Here is a 22,189-nt window from a genome sequence, read left to right as displayed (position 1 = left end):
AACCCGGGGAGAGTTGTTTGGAGCTACCGCAGAGACTCGGGAGACGTCCCGGAGTCGCACATTGGCCCTTACTGACTCGAGCCAGTAACATGGGGGAGTGTGATGAGAACTAGGCTTTGTATGTGCACGTATGTGAAGATGCATGTTGGTAAAAGTCGATAGTTGAAAATATGTGTGTTGAAGTTCTTAATTGTTGTGATGGGAGGAGTGGTAGATGAAACGGGTTGTGATTTCAATGTTGGATTTAGCATATGTGCAAATTGGATGCTGATATGGTTACAATATGGTATTAAAGTTTTAATATATGCATTGCATGCTGACGTGATTATAACATGGCTTTTAAGTCCTTACGTATTTGCTGCGGGAATAGTGAGCATGATAGGGGAATCGTAATCTGTAAACCTGTTTATAGCGTAACTCGGCCGAGCAGGGCAGGTACTCGACCGAGTATGGAGTACTCGGCCGAGTAGCCAAGAACTCGACCGAGTGTTGTTTGATGGAAATTAGCAGTCGCTACTGTTTGTGATAACTCGACCGAGTATGAATGTATACTCGACCGAGTATGAATGTATACTCGACCGAGTAGTGTTCACTCGGCCGAGTGTTGTTACACTCGACCGAGTGTTGTTTTTGTGTTTTGACGTTTGTCTCTGGAGTCGATACTCGACCGAGTATCTGGGAGGATACTCGACCGAGTTAGCTTTACTCGACCGAGTATGATGTATACTCGGCCGAGTGTTCTTATGGCGGAAGAGTGTTAAATTTTGAGCATGTGTTTACGTTTCTTTCATTCTTATCAGCTCAAAATGCCGCCCAAAAGAACTCCCGCGCAGATCCAAGCTTCAGAGATGACTCTTGATGAGGTTGCTCGCATGATTGAGCAACAAGAGGCTCTCCTTGAAGCTCTCAAAAATGTGGGAAAAGGGAACGAGAAGACGATGGATGCAACCCAGCTTAGCATCAACATTGCTCGTTTCCACCCTCCCACATATGACGGGGTAGGTGAACCAAAGCTGCTCGAGAAGTGGCACCGTGAGATCGAAGCTCTCATGGAAATGGTTAAGTGCCCCGAGGACATGATTGTTGAGCAGGTAGTGTACTACCTAAGAGGAGAAGCGGCAGTTTGGTGGCAGAATGTCAAGGATGATGCTAGAGCTTACTACCAGGCGGAAGGGGCTATTCCGTGTCCAGGTTGAAGAGTGCTATGAGAGAGCAGTTTGTGCCGGAGCATATCCGACACAAGATGAGATCCGACTTTGATTCTTTCACCATGTCTGAGGAGATGACAGTCACTGATTACTATCATCGGTTTTTGGAGCTATCTCGTTATGTGGAAGATATGCAGCTCGGGCAAAGAGGTTTGGCTCTCCGTTTTGAGAGGGGTTTGTCTGCTAAGATCGTGAGTCGTATGCCCGAGGTTGCTACGACCTCAAAGAAGTGTATCCGAGAGCGGGTCAAGCCGAGAGAATGGTGGATCTCTCAAGGGAGATCGAGGAGAGGATGCACTGAGAAAGAGGAAGGCCGATAGTGGGAACAACAATCCCAACCAACAAGAAAGGGAATTTCAACCATGCTAAGGCTTTTTCTAGTGGAGTGGTTTCTCCGGAGGTTCTCGTGGGCGGGGAAAGAATGGGGTCGGACTGTAAGTGACAACACCAACCTTACGTGTTTCAACTGTGGTGGGATAGGCCACAAAAGGCGGGAATGCACGAGCTACAAGCCCGCAATGGTTCAAGAGCTCGATCAGAAATTTTTCGGTGGGCCGACTCAGAGTTTTGCTAGCAACCGACCGGGAGGTTCATGGGGCAACAGAGGTGGACAGGGTAACCAGGGCGGTTACAACCGCGGTGGTGGTGGATCTTATCAGCGCCAGAATAACAGCGTCACCCAGGATTCGGCAGCTAAGCCAAGTACCTCCAATGCGTCAGTTCAGGGTGGAGGACAGAAAAACAGTGGAAAACTCTTCATGATGGACATGCAGGAAGCACAAGATGATGCTCATGTAGTTACCGGTACCTTTCTTGTTAATAATGTACCGTCCTTTGTTTTGTTTGATTCCGAGGCTACACATTCTTTTGTGTCTAAAAGTCATGCTGTGTCTATGGGTTTGGGAAAGTTTGAGGTTGTAAAAGATGATGTGTTCATACCTTCTGGGAGTCGTGTCGTGTCTCAAGTTATATAAGGGTATATCTATGGTGATTGGAGGGGTAGATTTACCAAAGAGACTGTTAGAGTTTCCTAAGGATGGGTTTGAGGTGATTGTCGGGATGGATTGGCTAGGTAAGTATGATGCCATGATAGATTGTAGACAAAAGAGAGTGTCTTTAAAGGGTCCCAAGGGTGTTAGGGTGTCCTATAGAGGGTTTGTGGTAAAGCCTAAGTGTAGGTTTATAGCAGTTATGACCTTAAAGTCATGTTTAAGGAAGAAGTGTCCCTTAATTCTTTGTCATGTGAGAGATCACCGAGTAGAGCCGCCGACAGCTTCTGAGATTTCCGTGGTGAAAGAATTCGAAGATGTCTTTCCTGAGGAAATACCGAGGTTGCCTCCCAAGAGGGATGTCGATTTCAGCGTGGAGCTTAAGCGGGGACGGTCCTATATCTAAAGCACCTTATCGTATGGCACCTAAAGAGTTGGTGAGTTGAAGAAGAGATACATGAGTTGTTAGGCAAGGGTTATATCGGGCCTAGTGTGTCACCGTGGGGAGCTCCAGTTCTTTTTGTAAAGAAGAAAGATGGGAGTATGAGACTGTGCATTGATTACGGAGAGCTCAATCGGGTCACAAAGTGAAGAATAAGTATCCGTTTCGAGGATTGATGATTTGTTCGATCGGCTAAGTGGAGCGGTGTGTTCTCTAAGATTGATCCGAGGTCGGGGTATCATCGGTGAGGATAGCAGATGAAGATATTCCTAAAACAAGCATTCCGATCTCGTTATGGTCACTACGAGTACGTGGTGATGCTTTTTGGGTTGACCAATGCGCCAGCAGCTTTTATGGATTTGATGAACCGGATCTTCACACCGTTTTTGGATAGGTTTGTGGTTGTTTTCATCGACGATATCTTAGTTTATTCTAAGACTAAGGAAGAGCATGAAGAGCACTTGAGGATAGTTCTGCAGACTTTGAGAGAAAATCAGCTCTATGCCAAGTTATCCAAGTGTGAGTTCTGGTTAGAGGAAGTGGCTTTTCTGGGCCATGTAATATCTAAGAAGGGGGTATCTGTGGATCCTAGTAAGATTGAGGCCGTTACCAAGTGGGAATCGCCGAAGAATGTTGCTGAGATTCGGAGTTTCTTAGGCCTTGCCGGCTACTACAGGAGATTTGTGAAAGATTTCTCTACCATAGCGCGGCCTATGACATCCTTGATGAGGAAGGAAGTTAGATTCGTTTGGGATGAGAGTTGTGAAACGGCGTTTCAGACCTTAAAGGAACGCTTGACCACAGCTCCTATCCTAGCCTTGCCAGAGGGTTGTGAGAACTTTGAGGTCTATACCGACGCTTCGAAGAACGGTCTCGGTTGTGTCTTGATGCAGGAAGGGAGAGTGATAGCCTATGCTTCGAGGCAGCTAAAGCAATATGAGGAGAACTACCCTACTCATGATCTGGAGCTGGGTGCAGTTGTGTTCGCTCTTAAGATTTGGAGGCACTACCTTTATGGCGCAACTTTTAAGGTGTTCTCTGATCATAAGAGTTTAAAGTATATCTACACTCAGAAGGAGCTTAACATGCGACAGAGACGGTGGATGGAGCTGATTGGAGATTATGATATGGAGATCATCTATCACGAGGGTAAAGCTAATGTTGTTGCAGATGCATTGAGTAGGAAGAGCGTTCATTCGCTATGTACAGCTATGTCCTTGCTGAAGTTGAGAGATGAGATGTCTAGATTGGGGATCTTTATGATTCGAGAGGGGGATACCATCGGGGATTTGACGATCGAGCTAGAGTTGTATGAAAACATCAAAAGTAAGCAAGAGCTTGATCCTAAGATTCAGGAGTGGAAGTCTAAGGTAGAGAGTGGAGCAGCTTCCAGGTTCTCTATACATCCGGATGGGAGTGTTCGTTTTGATGGGAGATGGTGTGTTCTCGACGATGCGAGTTACGGAGAATGATCTTGTCGAGGCTCATTGCACTCCTTATTCAGTTCACCCGGGTGGTGACAAGCTTTACAGAGACCTTAAGAAGACTTTTTGGTGGCCGAACATAAAGAGGGATGTAGCTGAGTTTGTGGCTAGATGTTTGACCTGCCAAAGGGTCAAAGGTGAACAAAGGAGACCCCAGGGTAAGATTCAGTCTTTGACAGTGCCCGAGTGGAAGTGGGAGTCGATCTCCATGGACTTCATTGTGGGACTACCTAGGTCACAACAAGGTAACAACATGATTTGGGTGATTGTGGATCGGTTAACCAAGTCAGCCCATTTCGTTCCCATGAAGGATACTTGGTCTAAGATGCAGCTGGCATTGGGTTACAGAAAGCATGTGGTTCGGTTACATGGTATCCCGAAAGATATCGTTTCTGATCGTGATGCGAGGTTCATATCAAAGTTTTGGCAAGAACTGCAAGAGTTGATGGGTACAACGTTGAAAATGAGTACTGACTTTTCATCCAAGAACGGATGGTCGATTTAACGGACCATCAAGACCTTAGAAGACATGTTAAGGGAATGTGTTATGGACTTTGGGGGCAGTTGGGAAGACAGACTTGATTTAATCGAGTTTTCATACAATAATAGTTATCATACAAGCATTGGGATGGCACCTTTTGAAGCTTTGTATGTCCGAAAATGCCGAAGTCCAGTTTGTTGGGATGATAGTTCCGAGGCAGTGGTTTTAGGGCCACAATTGGTTCAAGATATGGTTGAGCAAATTCAGTTGATTCGCCAAAAGATGAGAGCAGCTCAAGATCGCCAGAAGAGCTACGCCGACTTACACCGCAGGGACATTGAGTTTGCCGTAGGTGACAAGGTTCTTTTGAAAGTGTCACCTATGCGAGGTGTTATGAGGTTTGGGAAAAAGGGTAAGCTAAGCCAAAAGTTTATAGGTCCTTATGAAATTTTGGACCGTGTTGGCGAGGTAGCCTACAGGTTAGCTTTACCACCAGCTTTGGATAGAGTGCACAATGTTTTTCATGTATCTCAACTCCGGAAGTATGTGAGTGATCCGTCGCATATCCTCGAGATGGAGAACATCGAACTTGATGAATCCTTGTCCTATGCCGAGATTCCTAAGGAGATTCTTGATCGCAAGGTTCGTAAAACCCGGAATGGTGAGACGGTCTTACTCAAGGTCATTTGGTCTAATCATAATGTGGAGGAAGCCACATGGGAACCTGAGGAAGCTATGCGAGAACGTTTTCCTAACCTTTTTGATCAGGTATGTTTGGTTACGGGGACGTAACCGTTGTCTTTTTAGGGGGGTAGGAGATGGTCGCGATGGTGTTTTGTTTTGTTTTTCTTTGTTTGGTTCGAGTCGGGAGATGAGTTTGGGGTAACTTGTTGTGATGCTTGTATACTTCATTGGAGTTGTCTCATGTAATTGTTATAGTCTTGTGACGTAGTGTTGTGCTTGCTTGTGTAGTAGAGTGTGAACTTCGGGACGAAGTTCTTTTTAGGGGGAAAGATTGTAACACTACGGATTTTCCTTGGTGACTACTCGACCGAGTAGAGCCTACTCGGCCGAGTAGTGCTCTGGTTGTGTGTTATTTTGGTTCTGCCGAGGAATACTCGGCCGAGTATAGTGAATACTCGACCGAGTATTGGACACTCGGCCGAGTATGCACTTACTCGACCGAGTGTCCGGTTTGGCGGAGTGTTATTTCGACGGTTTGATTAGGGAATGTTTAGGGTATTTTATACAACCGTGTCAGTTTCTAATATCATTTCAAAAGCTTTATCATTTCTACGTTAACCTAATCACACCCAAATCATTCCCTAATCCTCCTCTTAAGCATTTCGTAGCGTCATTGTGTGGATAATCGTCGTGGTTCTTGCGTATAAGTTCTCGTTGCAATCGTTGGTAAGTTCTATCTTCGTGATTATTTGTACTTTTGTGAGTTCTTTGTACATTTATATGAGAAGAAGATTTTGGGAATTGTACAAAGTGTAATCGTGTTGCATGATCGTTGTATAGGAGAAGACTTCGTAGAGGAGCCTTTTTGATTGTTCGTGTTGCATCCGTCGTTGATTGCTAAGGTAGGGTTTCCTACTCGTTTCATCGTGCTTTACATGACATGTTGTTGTAATTATCGTCGTATGTTGATCATCGTAGAATGGAGGTTTTTGTGACAGTGTTGGTGTGAGGGGATTGAGATGACTGTGATGTCATGTGATTGTGATCGTGGTGGAGTCACTTGCGGGAGTGGCTTCACACCCTAGTTCGCCCTCCGTGGAACCCGCCACGGGAGGGGATATGCACATTAAGGGACAGGGATCGATGTCGCTCGTGGAGGAGCCGGACTAGGTGGGATCGGTTGCGGTCACCCATCGGCGGCGAGGATTACCCGTTGCGATGGGTAATGGGCGGCGGGGCTACACACTTTGGTGTGTAGTCGGTTACTATGTGAGCTTGGATGTTTGGGAATTGGTGATGATCAGACGATTATTGCATTTGTTTGTATTGTTTGTTGAGTAATACTGACTCCGTTGTTATTTGTGGAATCTGCGGTGATCCATTCGGGGATGGTGAGCAGCTTGAGTGTATTGCTAGTGAGAGCTTGGGGATTGTCTTGGGAGATTTGTCACCACGAATCATAGCATCACCGTCTGAGTCTTAGTGGAGTTTCCTTTAATGTTAAGACTTTACTGATTTGTATTTTGTTAAACAAGATTTGGTTTTGGATATTGTAAACTTTACATTTCACAGTACTTTAATAATAGTGCTCAATTCAGACGCTTTTGGTATGTACTAACCTCGGGCAACCGAGATGGTAACGCACTTTCATGGTAGGGTGGTCCTGGTAAGGCACCTTGGTATGAGGGGGTGTTACAGTCACTACAAGAAAACACGACAAAGGCGACAGACATGCTACAGTCGCCAATTTGGCGACAGAAAAAAAAAACGGGCGACCACTAGCCGTCGCCAATTTGGCGACTATACCTTTTTATCCAAAAATCCGTATGAAATCCACGGGCGACGCAATATTATCCAAATTGGCGACCGAAATCAGTCGCCAAATTTGGCGACCAAAACCCGTCGCCAATTTGGCGACCACAAACGGTCGCCAACCCTCTGTTTATTTTTTTTTCACCAATTTCTTCACCCCGTCTCCTTCATTCACTCTATCATCAACATAAAAAAAAAAAAGCGCCCAGAAATCCGACGACCCGACGCCACCACCAACTACAACGACCACCGGACGCCACCACTCGCCGCCGCCATCCGCACACTACATCCCTACCGACCCTTTGTTTATAATAAAGGTTTGTTTTCGACTCAAATCGATTTAATTACTTCAATCCTTCATATTTTGTTTAAGTTGTGATGCTTATTTAGTATCTAGTTGTAATTTATACATTAGTGATGCTTATTATTGTATGTAGTTGTAATTTAATTAGCATTTTTGTTAATTAATTTGAGTTAGGGTTAGAAATTGGGGTTTTTGTTAAATTAGTAATGTGATTTGATTAGGGGATGTAATTGAAGGTAATCTTGATAATATTAGTATTATTGAAGGTAGTAGCTTAGTTTTAGTAATATTGAAGTAGTATTATTGAGGGTAGTATAGTTTTATGAAGGTAGTATAATGTTAGGATTGTATAAATTTGCCTTTTAATTAACCAAATTAAGTTAGAATGATTTAATTAGCATTTTTGTTAATTAATTTGAGTTAGGGTTAGAAATTAGCATTTTTGACAACTTGTATAATTAACCAAATTAATTAAGTTAGAATGATTTAATTAGCATTTTTGTTAATTAATTAGCATTTTTCTTGATAGAATGAGCATGATGTATAAATTTGTTAAATTAGTAATGTCATTTGATTAGGGGATTGTATAAATTTGCCTTATAATTTTGACAACTTGTTTAATATATAATGACCTAGTACCCGTTCAAGAATTACTCATTAGAAGCAATTCTTGAATAGTCCCCATTTTGGGATTTGTCTTGTAATGCGTTTCAAGTCACTTAGGTAGTAAACACATAGTTGTGATTTTATTAATGAGAAAAGAATTTGGTTGCAAATTTCTCCAATGTTATCTGAATACATATGTGGAATATGTATCTTTTCCACATTGTGTATTTGGAGAACTAAGGGGAATTCTTTGAATTTTTTTCTCATTAATAATTCACAAATGTGTGTTTGCTAGTGACTTGAAACGTACATTGATGGGTTTAGGTTGGAGTGATAAGGACCCAATTGAAATCTTGAAATTAGCATAAAATGGAGGATGAGATAACCATTGCTTTTTTTGTTGAAATTAAATATTATTATTTAAAATGGTTAGTTTGCTATATATTGCTTATAGATTAAAATGAAGAGATCGAACGTAATGGATGTACGAAGAAAGAGTAGATAAGAAGAAACGTCCTATCGCTAGATTTGTAAAGGGAGTTCGTGAATTTATTGAATTTGCTAGATGTTAAGATTCATATGATTTGGAACAACATAAACTTAGGTGTCCTTGTACTAAATGTAAAAACTTAAAATATTTATTTGACATTGAAGTAGAAGAGCATCTTGTTACAAATGGTTTTTTTCCAAACTACTACAATTAGATCTCCCATGGAGAAAAATATTATCCCGAAGAGCCTCAAATCCAACAAAATGAGAACCCATATAGAGAAATGGTACTTGATGCCTTTCAGTCTAATGATTTCATTAATGACGACCGTGTACCAATGATTGATGAAGAACAACCAAACCCAAGAGCAAAAGCCTTTTTGGACATGCTAAGTACTTCCGAAAAACCTTATATGAGGGGAGTAGAATGACATTGTTACAAGTTGCATCCAGGATAGTTTCTTTAAAATGTGAGTATAATATGCCATTTAAAGTCGTTGATAGTATTGCTACGTTGGTTGAGGATGTTATACCCGATAATAATGTTATGACCCGAAATTTCTATAATACCAAGAAAGTGGTCAAAGGTCTTCAACTTCCACATGAAAAGATTGATGCATGTCCTAAAGGATGTATGCTTTTTTGGAAAGATGATGCTTTGCTTGACAAATGTAAGAAATGTCAAAGGGATAGATATGAGACAAGTGAAGGAAATATTGTTTTGAAGGGGAAGAAGGGTAATAAAAGGAGTGGAAAGAGAAAGAAACCAATATCAGAAAACACATTAATTTATTTTCCATTAGCTCCTAGACTTCAAAGAATGTATGCCACGAAAAATCTTGTCAACCAAATGAGATGGCACAAAGAAAATCCTCGTACACCAGGAAAGATGTGTCATCCGAGTGACGGGGAGGAGTGGAAGCGTTTTGATAGGTTATATCCCGATTTTGCCGAGGAACCTCGCAATGTGAGACTTGGCTTGTGTACGGATGGGTTTGACCCTTTTGGTCAGTTTGGTAGAAACTACTCGTGTTGGCCCGTAATGACCACGCCGTACAACTTACCTCCTTGGCTTTGTCTGAAAAGACAATTTATTTTCCTCTCTTTACTTATTCCTGGCCCCGATAACCCAAAAAACCATCCGGATGTTTATTTACAACCGTTGGTGGAGGAACCGAAGTATTTGTGGGAAGTTAGTGTAGAAACATTTGATGTGTCGAAGAAGCAAAATTTCCAACTAAGAGCTTCATTGTTATGGACTATAAATGATTTTCCCGCATATGGTATGCTATCAGGATGGGCAACCGCTGGGCGAAAGGCATGTCCTTATTGCATGGATAGGAGAAAAGCATTTTATCTTCCTAATTCCAAAAAAATTAGTTGGTTTGATTGTCATAGATGTTTCTTACCGGATGGACATATTCATAGAGAGAACAAGAAATCTTTCTTAAAAGGTAAGGAGGTGCGTGACAATGCTCCGGTTCGACTCCAAGGGGATGAGATATGGGAGGTTGTACGTGATTTGCCAACAACTGTCGATGGGACTGAAGAAGAGTTTAAAGAGTTGAAAAAGAAAAAAATGGTTGGTTTAAAAGAAGTATTTTTGGGAGCTTCCCTTTGGAAAACAATGTTGATCGACACAATTTGGATGTGATGCACATAGAGAAGAACTTCTTTGAGTTACTTATTCATACGATTATGGATGTAAAAGGAAAGACACGTGATGATATTAATTCAAGAATAGAATTGAAGAAATTTTGTGATCGTCCTAAACTTCATATTCGTAAGGATGGGGCTAAACCAAAAGCCATATTTACTCTTGACAAAGCTCAAAGAAAGGTATTGTGCGATTGGATAGGAAACTTGAAGTTTCCAGATGGATATGCATCCGATTTGAGCCGTTGTGTTGATTTGAAGGAACTGAAGTTGAAAGGGTTGAAAAGTCATGATTGTCATGTTTTCATGGAGCGCTTATTACCCGTGGCTTTTAAAAATTTACTCCCGACTACGATTTGGAATGCGATTCTGTAAATAAGTCAATTTTTTAGAGATTTATGTTCCTCCACGATATCGGTTGAGGACATGAGTCGTTTAGAAGAACAAATACCAGAAATTTTGTGTAAACTTGAGATGATATTTCCGCCTTCTTTTTCAATTCGATGGAGCATCTACCTATCCATTTGCCATATGAAGCTAAAGTTGGTGGACCCGTCCAATTTAGGTGGATGTATCCTTTCGAAAGGTTTCTTAATCATGTGAAGAAAAAAATTGGTAATAAAGCTCGTGTGGAAGGTTCTATATGCAATGCCTACCTAACGGAAGAGATTGCCAATTTTTGCTCTCTTTATTTTGAAAAACATATTGAGACCAAAGCAAAATACTTGAATATTGATGAAGCGGATGAACTAGACACAAGTATACCCAAGTGTTTCCAAATGCAGGATGAAATAGGGTGTTCATCAGTTGGGGGAACAAGATTTCTGGATGACAAGGAGTATAACCGTGCCCACCTTTATGTGCTATCTAATTGTGAGGTTTTGGAGCCATATGAAGCTCAATTTGTGACAGATTTCATTAAAGATCACCCTAATGTGAACAGAGAGGATGTTTGGCATAAGCATGAGGATCAATTTCCAGCCTGGTTTCGGAAGCATGTATGTAAGCTAAATATTCAAGATGATGTGATAAGAAGCTTGGCTTTGGGTCCTTCTCGAAAGGTTGTGACGTGGAATCGATATTCAATTAATGGGTTTAAGTTTCAAACATTTGACTATGGCAAAAGTAAGGCTAAATGCAACTACGGCGTTACTATTTCTTCTCTTGATGGCAATGATTATTATGGCATATTAGAGAATATCTTTGAGTTGTGCTACAATGGCCGGGATAGGAGTTATAAAACCGTCTTATTCAAGATTCAATGGAGGGATAATTCCGTAGCTGGAACGAGAGTCCATGATCGTTACAAACTCGTGGAAGTGAATCATACTCGAACCTACTCTCAATATGACCCATTTATACTTGCACAACAAGCTCATCAAGTTTATTTTGCATCTCTTCCGAGCACAAGTAATGATAGACAACAAAAGCAATGGTGGGCCGTTTTTAAAACAAAGGCACGATCAGAAGTTGATACATCTTTTTTCCAAGAAGAGGTTGTATCAGAAACAGTTTTGTCCCCAGTTGATCATGATGAAATTATTTATACAAATGAGATAGAAGCGGATGAGGAGTTAGAAGAGGAAGAAGAAGAGAATGATAAGGAGAGGGATGGGATAGAAGAGGGGGAAGAAGAAGAAGAGGAGGAGGAAGAGGAAGAAGAAGAAGAAGAAGAAGAAGAAGAAGAAGAAGATGAGGATGATGATGATGATGATGATGATGAGTAAGAGAAGGTATTGAAAGTATACATATCAAAATTTGGTAACACTTGTTTATTAGGTTTTATTTTTTCTTTTATACTTGTTTTTTCTTTTATACTTGTTTATTAGGTTTTATTTTTTTGTATCTTATAATAATTATCCTGTAATATTTGCTAACACTTCTTATTCAATTGTAGTACACATGACTCCTGGAGGAAATAGGCAGGGCGAAGGCTATAGTGAGGGAGGTAGTAGCTCCCGAGAGCAGGAGGAGGACGTTGACCGTTCTACTACGGAGGTGAGTGAGGAGGAGGAGGAGGAGGTTGGTGTACCCCGACATACTGACGGCAGGATGATCCTTGATCCGAATGGTCTTTGGTAATTTTGTATTATTCTATTTTGTAATTTTTTTATTTAGTAATAAATGACTTTTTTTAGACATATGTTAATTATACATTATTTTTTTTTTCCTATATAATTATGTTTTTAACATGTTTGATTTCAGGTTTAGAAGTCAAACAGTTGTTCGTGGTGTGACTAATAGCACCCAAGAGAACATGACACACGGCGTTACTTGTTGGAGTAACGCTAGTGATGAAGATAAGGAGATGTGGTTCAACAACTTAGGGTATCTATTTATAAAATATATATTATTAAATATAATTTATTTATTCTTTTTACCTTATTATTAATTTGTTTCTCATCTATGTGTTTACTTTTTGTAGCGTGTGTTCTATTGGCCAACCAACCTTGAGCGCCTAGTTTGGCAAAGGTATAATGACATTGGCAAGAAGAGGCTAAGGGACAACATGTATAAGGTGTCTAGGAGGAAGAAGGCGCCATCTTTCATGAAAGGTATTTAGTTTCTTTTAATACCCGTAATTAGTTAAAATTCATTACATATTTTGAAAATATATTAATTAATAATTGTTATTTTATTGGTTATAGGTTCGTCATATGAGGAATATACCAAGTACAGGAACGATCCCGAGTTCAAGGAAGCATCGGCCGGAACAAGATCAACAGGAAAGGAGGAGATAAGGACGCGGAAGTTGAGCCTACTCATTATGGAGGGTCTCAATCTTTTCATGATCGTGTGGTGTTAGATGTAAGTTATTTGTCTAAACTTTTAATTTAATAGTCTTCTAATTTAATTAGTCTCATTAATTATCATGTTTGAGTAACAATTTCCTTTTTTTTTTTTTAGGAAGACCAAGAAGAATAAGGGCAAGGTACCCACGATTGTTGATCTCTTTGTTGACACTCACGCAAAGAAGACAAGCAAGGGCAAGTTGATCTTCGCGAAGGAAAAAGATCAACAGTTATATGTAAGTGTCAAAAAAAAAAATTTCTTAGCTTTTTAAAGTATATGTTTTATCAATTTTTAGATAAGTAACCTCTAACCATTAATGTTTTATCAATTTTTTAGGAACAATTCCTTGTCCGTAGGAAGAACAACCCGGAAATTGATGACAATGAGCTATGGTTTGATCTTGTTGAGGGGTTCCAAAGAGGAGATGTGTATGGAGCTGGGTCGGCAAAGGAGATTTTCTACCCTCCTACAAGAAGAAGAGGGTCAATTTCCTCCCAACAACAACCTTATACCCCAAGTGTCGTGAGTGTGCTCCAAGCTCAATTAGCCGCCCGGGAGAGGCAGGATGCCGAGAGGGAGAGGCGGGATGCCGAGAGAGATGATGAAATTAGGAGGATGAAGGAGGAAATGGAACGGATGAACTCCTTCTTCGCCAATTGCAACACCGGGTGGCGCCGCAACCAAAGGATCCTAGAGATCCCGATTATGGAGGTGGTAGTGGAGCGGGAGCAAGTTTCCTGTTATGTAGTAGAACTCGTAGTTATGTAGTAGAACTCGTAGTTATTCCCGGATAATGTTAGATGACCAAAACTCGTAGAACTCGTAGTTGTGTGTATGGAACTTGATTTTCTTTATCAAGTTTGGTTGTGTTGGCTTCCCATGTGTTCTCTCTTGGTTGTGTTGGTTTATTTGCGGGTTTTACGTATTTGGCTAGGTCAAAACGATTTTTAGGCAATAAAACATGTAAATTTGGCGACGGACACTGGGCATTTGGCGACGGAATTCCGTCGCTAACCTTCTGACCATAATTTAATTTCAGGGACATTGGCGACGAAAAAAGTGCAAATGGCGACCAAATTGATCGCCAAAATGGCGACCAAATTTGTCGCCAAAATGGCGACCAAATTCCGTCGCCTTTTATGAGAATATGGAGATGACGTGGACTTTTTAAAAGCGACTAATGGCGATCGCTAAAAAGCGACTAATGGTAGTCGCCAATTTTGGCGCAATTTGGTCGCCCGCTTTAAAAAAATATCGTCGCCAAAATTGGCGCGATTTAAGACCGATCGCCAAAAGCGACTAAACCTAGCTACGAAGTGCGGGCGACGGGCCTTAGTCGCTTTATTCTAAATGGCGACTATTCTCAGTCGCCTTATATGGTCGCCAATTACCTTATTTGTTGTAGTGAGTATTGCCCTACTCAAGAACAACTCGCTGATATTTTCACAAAAGCATTGACAAAACAAAAATTTGAAAAATTAAGAAATAAGCTTGGAATGCCAGAACTAAGTGTCAAGGAGGAGTGTTAAAAATTACAGACACTAAATATAGAAATCCTATATATTGAATGGTTGATATATATATAACAATTACAAACCACTATTTAGATAGACAATGTGTTACTATATAATGTACGGTTATGTCTTGTAAACATATATATAAAATTACAATAAAACCTATTTTTCTCATATTATTATTCCCTTGTTTAATCATTTCCCTTAATAAAAGAATCCATTTTTGAAATAATGGTCAAAAATAAAATATTTGTCGTTTTGGGTCGGTTTTGAAAATATTTGTCAAAATGGTGTCCACGTAAGCTCGGGATTTCTGGACCTAAAACACGCCACAACCAATGGCGTGTTTATAATGGGTAGGGAAAGAAACTTCATTTAAAAATGGACTAAAACAAACACGCCATTTTGAATGGCGGGTTTCGGAGGGGAAACACGCCACTCCCTATGGCGTGTCTTATGTAATTTTTTTTTTTTTTTTTTTTTTTTAAAGTTCAGTCAGTTGAGGAAAAAAGTTGTTGTAAAGACACGCCACTGCTAATGGCGTGTTTCCTTCACAAAACACGCCATTAGTAGTGGCGTGTTTCAGGTCTAGAAATCCCGAGCCTACGTGGACACCATTTTGACAAATATTTTCAAAACCGACCCAAAACGACAAATATTTTATTTTTGACCATTATTTCAAAAATGGACTCTTAATAAAACCATCAATTTTACTGCCAAAATTGAACAGAACTTCTAAAAAAAGTGCAAGAAATTCCGTACATATGTGTAACCTCATAATTCAGTTTATTTTAATCTTGCATTAGCATACAACAAACATGACCAATGGAGGCGAAAATACATACTCATTTCTTTCAACCTTTGTTTTTTGATTTTGATGATTTCAACCCGGTTTGCTATACTGCTCGACTGTAAGAGGGTTTGTATCTCATAAACGTCGTTTATCGCCTATCGCTAGTGTCTTTGAAAACCGCCTTTGTTTCTTCCAAAGAAGGAATTCTTGGCCTTACCCTTCGGTAGCTCGTGGATGTCCAACACTTGCATTGTTCGTTGCTTTTTGGCTTCAACAAAGATGAAACAAAAATTGCAAAATAACTACCAGAAACATCAGATTCAAAAGAAAATCATAGAACCTTTCTAGGTGGAAAACAAGTATTCCAGATCTTTTTTTCAGTTTGTTTTGATAAAGGTAAAGTATCAAACCGTTTTGCGCTTCTTGGTAGTTCTCCTGAAGCCGCTTCCTAGCAGAAGCCAGCCTATCGGGATCAGCTGCTACTTGTTTCTGTCTCTGAATATCCCAATCAAAATTGGATCATTAAATTTTCAAAATAACACAAAAAAATTCAGTAGGCAGCAAACAATAGTATTTCATGGAGGAACAGGGTTCTCAAATTAGGATTTATAACTATTTCAAAGGATTCCTCTTGTTGAAATACATCTTTGGTTGAAAACAATTCGATCATATCATTGAAGTTTCATCAGCTAGAAATACATTTTATGATTTTTAAGATGGTACAGGAAATAAGATTTAACATTTTCGGAAATGCTGAGCTGCAAAAATGCAAACACGACGCTATATGAAATACTGAAATTTTGAAAGGTATACATTGGGTTGAAGAGCTGGTGTTTGTTTAGCCGGTGGGGCTCTTTGTGGAGGAGGGGTGTGAGCCGAGAAAGCTTTAGGCTTATATTCCGACTTATCAGACCCGGAACTTCCATCTGCAAGAAAAAAAAATTGTAAACAGTAACAGGCAGAATTATAATATCCTTCAACTGTAAGCATTTAGAGAATCAAGTTCTATTCTTACTGTGTGGATTTGGTGAGTAGCCAAAATCAGGAACCTGAAAAGAAATATATGCCAATGCACAAATCTCAGAGCAATTTCCGTTTCCAATGGGGCCAAATACTACAACGGAATAAAGTAAAATGGGCTCATTAAACTGACGGTTACTCTTTTTATTGTGATGTTGTGGTCATGGAATGCAAATTTCGAAAAAAAATAAATTATAAATCACACGGAAACAACCTCCCGGTGTAGTTTAAGTGTTTAACATAGGCCATAGGGTAAAGGTGTATATATTCCCCCCCACAAATACCCCGCCATTTGCGGGACCCTTCAGGTTATGAATTATAGTTTTTGAACTGCAAAGAAATCTTAAAGAAAGCAAGGTCAAAGGTTTTAAGCATATTCATATTCTTCCTAGGCCATACTGCCATAGCAAAAGAATATTATACCTGATTGTGATGACCACTCGGATGATTCTTGGAAATGTTCTGCTGTGGCGAATCTCCATCAGCTGAACCATTAATTTACATTCGTACGTTACAAAGAAACCAAACTGCTTCAGGGCCAAGTAACAAAAAATTTCCTATTGCATACATAAGTATGATTATATAATTTAAATTTAAAATGAAACCAAAAGAAAGAAGAAAAAGACCAATAAGATTGGAAGAGCAATGAACTCCACTGGATGTATTTGCCCTAACCCATTCATCAACTAAATCCTTCCATTTCCTACCAAGAAAACAAACATAAAAACAATCCAAATCAATAACCCGCTCCATATATAAACTCTCAATTGTTTAAGATGTCTTGAAATAAACTTGGAATAGAGCTGAACAAACCTGACGAGTAGTTTAACTAATTGCCTAACATCGTTTGATGGGTGCTTTCTCAATCGATTTACGTGCCTCCCGATATCAGTTTCCTTCAAAACCAATCAATCAACATATAATGAAGACTTATCCAAGTACATTTTGTAAAGGACTAAAAATTTTGATCATTTACGCAATTACGGAGTAGTAACTAGCTTAATCACATATATAGAGCTACATACTAACCTTGAGAGCTTTGAAGGTAATATCAATATCAGCTAAAGTTTGAAGCAAATCAACTAGTGAATCCTCAGTCTAAAATTGCAACAACCAAAAACACAAAATCAATCTTTTCAGAACTATTAATGAAAGAAAACTAATAAACTAATTACTAATACAGAAGCATTCCTTTGTTTCACAGTGTTCTTCTCATCTGACTTTACACAGTCACCAAGACGACCCCCCATTTAACTTGTTTTTTTCTTTTTTTTTGCATTTAGATATCACAGAATGCTTCCTCTATCTCAATTGATTGTTTACGTTTGATTATAATACTCCTCACACATGATGAGACTGAGGGAGAACTACCTGTTTAGGATCTTCAAGTTGTTCTTTAATAGAAAAAATTCGTTTTTCCTCATCATACTCAAATTCATCATCTTCATCAACAACCCTTTGCTCCAACTCCTTCTGGTGATGCTCCTCTTTCTCCTTCACCATCACCGCCTCCTTATCTTCCTCCTCCGCCGTCCCAAAAACCGCCATTACCGAGGCATTGGACATAAACCCATTGGCATTAGATGTTTCAACTCTAGTTTCAGTATCACAATTTGGGCAATTTGAGTATAGTTTGGCAACAATACTATCTCTATGAGCTATAAGTTGGTCACCATAATCTAGAGAAGCTACCTTTATAGCAGAATCAATCAAACTCCATATATCAATCTCTGAATTAAACAGAATTCTTCTTACATCATCTAAATCCATCACCCAAATTACTATAAAGACAGTAAAAATCACACAAATTTAAATTAAACCCACAAAAGATTTCTTCTTTATCTATCAAACCCAGAATCAGATACTCCTGTAATAAAACATTAGATTCATCAGATAAAAAAAAATCAATGCAAAAAAATATTATATTAAATTAATGCTTGAAAACCAAAATTAAACTTACAGCTTACATGTAATAGATCTGATTTTGATATTGAACATGTAATGTACAGTATAAACTTGCGATTAATTATTTGTATAACATATGGTGGGGAGTTATTGTGAAATATTGAATATTTGCTGTCCAAGATTTAGAGTTTTTTATGTCAAGTAAAGGTGTAACCGTCAAGCCTACGGTTACATTCGCTGGTAACACTAAAATGGACCGTCATTTTGGTCTGTAACACTTGAAATAAATCTTTTAATTTCGAAATTCATTTTTATAATCAAAATGACATCTTCGTGCCTTAGTTTTGAGAAAAGATCATTATCATTGATAAAAAGTCATACGACATTTACAACATATGCCGAGCTCAATCGGATACAAATCGATTACAATCATAGGAAATAAATTCTTGTTCAAAGAATGAAACACTGCAACAGAGTCTCTATCATCGATTCGCCGCAAAAGGCTTTCATCCATAAGAGGGTCTCCGAATCTTCCTTGACGAGTATCCATTTCTTCTGACGTGATTGATTGTAGCCATGAATCGGAAATTGAAGGAAAAGTAGATCTATATACTTAACATATTCATATATGTTTTATGATAATTTAATCATAAAATTAATTGGTGATCTTATGCATGCAAACTATAAACAATATAAAGAAGAAATTTTTATCTTACATTGGAATTTCGGTTTATTAGGGCACAAGAGAGATCTCCTTCTCTCTTATTCTTGTACTTTCCTCAATGGATGAACAAAGATCCAAGTATAGGATCTCTCCCAAAGTTTAATACCCAAAGCACACTCTTAATAAAATTAATATTATGAATACTAGTACAATATTAATTTAGCAAATAAATTTGGTTTTGGTCTCCTAAAAACCGGTTTAAGAGAGGAAGAAAAGGAAGTTTTTATCTTTCTAAAAAATCTTAATTTTTGATGAATGAATGAATTTTCTAATTCACTAAACTATAATGTAGTGCAAGTGATAAAATATAAGGCAAAAACCTTGGTTTGGCTCCTGTGAAAAACCGGGTAAGGGAAGAGGAGGGAAGAAGAGTGAGCCAATGCATGCAAGAGTTTGTCTTCACAATGACAACTAGTTTGCATGGCTAGTTTAGTAGGTAAATCATTATGTTTACCACTAACATAATAAACCTAATATTTCTCCTAATCCTCCCATTATTTCGGTTTACATATGTAAAATGGAATCCATTTTATTTTTGTCAATTTGTCAATATGTCACATGTCACATAAAATTGTTATGTATTTTTAACATATTAAAAATCAACGTATTAATAAAAATACGTCATATACAAAAATCGACTTAGTAATTCGCAATTACTTGTACCAAAATATTTTACCAATTATAAATCACAATAACTTGTATTTATAATAATTCATTCAATTTCAATTGTTTCCTTAAACAATAATTTCATCTGAGTAATGAAACAATTCGATCACTCAGACTGCATCTCATTTAATCAAATTTCAATGAGACACGTAAATATTACTTCCAAAATCGTCCGTCAATTTTAAATAATTTAATTGACTCGTAACGTTATACGATCAATTAAGAGTGTTGACCTTTAGGTATGACCTAGGGGATCAACTTATCACCACCGTCGCACGACAGTAATGTCAAACTCTAGTCAGCCAATCATTACCGATATGTGTGGACCAGTTGACAGTAAAATATTACTTCCCAATTGTATTCTTTATAATGAGACTTAAACATGTGATCATCATGATCTTGATTGTGATCGCATTATTGTCGGAGGACACATATTCCAACAATCTCCCACTTGTTCTCGACAAGTGTGCGTCACCAATTCTCTTGTCCTATTACTATCTCCCACTCAATGCAAGGTGTCTTTCAGGTCGTATTTGCAAGTGATCATATCGAGAGTGGTTTCCTCGATCTGGAGAATAACTGATTGACCGGATTAATCCACCATGGATACAATCCGAGCGTGGCCACGCATTTCCAGTTCATTACTCCTCAAGTGGCCCTGAGATATTTTCATAACCCTGACTAGGGGTGGACAATTCCTATCGCACTCATTCCCTTCGACTAGCCACAGCCATCATAATCCAAAATATGCCCATTTGACCCCATTTACGAAGGTCGTAGTAACACAAATTAAAGTTAATCTGAAACTGTGCCATCTTAGGCAAATAGTCTTTAGTCAAAAGAATCGACTCATTAGAATACTATAGCAGCTCTCGCCACGACCAGGCTATATAAATTTGCCAGAACTCTATAAGCGGTCATAAGGCCCGACAAAATGTTCCTAACAGTCCGCCTATGTGATCGACTATTCTCATATGACTCTATGGCACATGAACTTGCCATCAATCGCATCACACTCTAGTCACTTCGAGACGTCACCTCATGTAAGTAACTATGGGCAAATACAATGCTAATCCGTGTTCACTTAAACGGGGTTCAATTGTCTCTACAACCCGTTGGATGTAACAAAGTATAAGGTGAGTTAATAAAAACTCAAACGACAAATGTCGACATCACACTCGAGTAGTCAATACATATTACAACCTTGTGATGCATATTGCAAGTGTGTAAACACTTGTTGATTGCAATAGAAGTTTAACATGTTACGTGTCCATGTGTTCAAACTTCTTAATCATATTATCCTTTACATTCATGTTATCACTCATAGCATGAACATTACCCATTACACATCAAGGTTCCCGACCTTGGTTTCGGTTCTTTATCTTGAAAGAACTTCCTTATCGATTATCACATAACGAACGAATTTGTGATGAATGATATAACTTGTACTGATCAAGTACTTCATCCACACACAATGCACTAGGTACATGTTTTGTAGAGTCTTGCAACAATTTGTCAATATGATTAGCCTAGCACTTCTCACAAGTCCTAGCATATTAGGAAAGATTAGTTTTAAGCAACTTCTTTATTCAACTAAGTATCTTTCCAAATTTCTTATTTCTCTTTTCAGCTTGAAAGGCTTAGGATTCTCATAAATCCTTACATGTGCTCGGATTTTCATTAATATGTGCAACCTCTTGTCATATAACAGAGCATTCTATCAAACACCGAAATCGCTCATCGGATTCTACTCGAGAATTCATGACGTTTCTATTATGGCTTACCAATGAATCATCATGCTCTTATGCATATGATTCACCATTGGACATGTGCATGATTATTCTAATGGCGGAAACATTAGTTACTAATGATCATGAGATCAACCGTTCTTAGGTTCAATGAACGACCATGACTACTAATGGCAATTCCATTTTCATTTACATGAATAACCTATGTGTATGTTGATACGATGTGTATTTCTTAATACTAATCCAATATCTCTTGATGTAATTGGATTCATCATAGTCCATATTCATCCAGAATTGAAAACTCAAATACTTCTTTGTGAAAGAAGATATTAGCTCGTCATTCCTAATGAGTAATGAGTTGTAAACATTCAAAGGATGATAGCTCCCACTAAATTCCATGTCTTCACATGATAATTTCTAAACTCCCACTTAATTCCACATGTTTCGAAATTGATTACTCAATCGAAAACATTTCAAAATTGGAATGTATGTTGCTTTGCAAAGTTATTAAGATGAAGCCATATATGTTCCCATCATATCCTTTCAAAATTCCTATTTTGAAGAGGTCTCATCTTAACCTTATGGAAAGAGATTTTAATCTCTAATTCGTTCATGTCATAATGATACGTAGCAATGTCATTGTTTAAATATAAATAATATCTAATACACGTCCTTCAAAATATCCCTTTCAGAAGGAGGTTTAACCAATTTATTTTCATAATGTGGTTAAGTAATGACTTTTGCGAGGTTAAAAACTTAGCTATTGAAGATATCGGTATATCAATCCTTGCAACTCTTTTATTACTAGTATGTTACTTTGATTCATTTAGGCTCTTAAGTAAAGTTTGAAACTATTGGTCAAAATTTTATC

The 22,189-nt window shown here is 38.7% G+C and overlaps 1 protein-coding gene and 1 long non-coding RNA gene across 3 annotated transcripts; one reads left to right on the top strand and one right to left on the bottom strand.

The window, feature by feature from the left end:
- The first annotated feature begins 12,863 nt into the window (after positions 1-12,863).
- On the top strand, positions 12,864-13,466 carry LOC141633487 (uncharacterized). Its single transcript, XR_012538246.1, has 3 exons — positions 12,864-12,963; positions 13,067-13,183; positions 13,285-13,466. It is a non-coding gene; the product is annotated as an uncharacterized LOC141633487 (long non-coding RNA).
- A 1,704-nt stretch (positions 13,467-15,170) lies between these two features.
- On the bottom strand, positions 15,171-18,404 carry LOC141634284 (putative mediator of RNA polymerase II transcription subunit 26c). 2 transcript variants are annotated; one of them, XM_074446510.1, is made up of 10 exons: positions 18,243-18,404; positions 17,647-18,142; positions 17,305-17,373; positions 17,089-17,171; positions 16,902-16,978; positions 16,699-16,760; positions 16,271-16,304; positions 16,069-16,181; positions 15,666-15,750; positions 15,171-15,523 (listed from the first exon to the last, which is right to left on the bottom strand). In XM_074446510.1, the coding sequence occupies exons 2-10, from the start codon at positions 18,043-18,045 to the stop codon at positions 15,417-15,419; spliced, it is 1,029 nt and encodes a 342-aa protein (XP_074302611.1). In that variant the 5' UTR covers positions 18,046-18,142; positions 18,243-18,404; the 3' UTR covers positions 15,171-15,416. The 2 variants fall into 2 exon arrangements, with proteins under 2 accessions (XP_074302611.1, XP_074302610.1); XM_074446509.1 differs by having other exon boundaries at positions 18,236-18,350.
- Between the last annotated feature and the right edge of the window lie 3,785 nt (positions 18,405-22,189).

The sequence above is a fragment of the Silene latifolia genome, chromosome Y (assembly GCF_048544455.1).
Source record: "Silene latifolia isolate original U9 population chromosome Y, ASM4854445v1, whole genome shotgun sequence".
Taxonomy (NCBI): Eukaryota; Viridiplantae; Streptophyta; class Magnoliopsida; order Caryophyllales; family Caryophyllaceae; genus Silene; species Silene latifolia.
This window is presented reverse-complemented; position numbering and strand designations above follow the sequence as displayed.

Bases quoted from the DNA above. Each gene is read 5' to 3' on its own strand.
- LOC141634284 (XM_074446510.1), bottom strand. From the start codon at position 18,045: ATGGATTTAGATGATGTAAGAAGAATTCTGTTTAATTCAGAGATTGAT. The intron at 17,374-17,646 runs GTAGTTCTCCCT...TTGCAATTTTAG, and splicing joins AACTTGAAGATCCTAAACAG to ACTGAGGATTCACTAGTTGA. The intron at 15,751-16,068 runs GTATACCTTTCA...TGGGATATTCAG, and splicing joins CACCAGCTCTTCAACCCAAT to AGACAGAAACAAGTAGCAGC.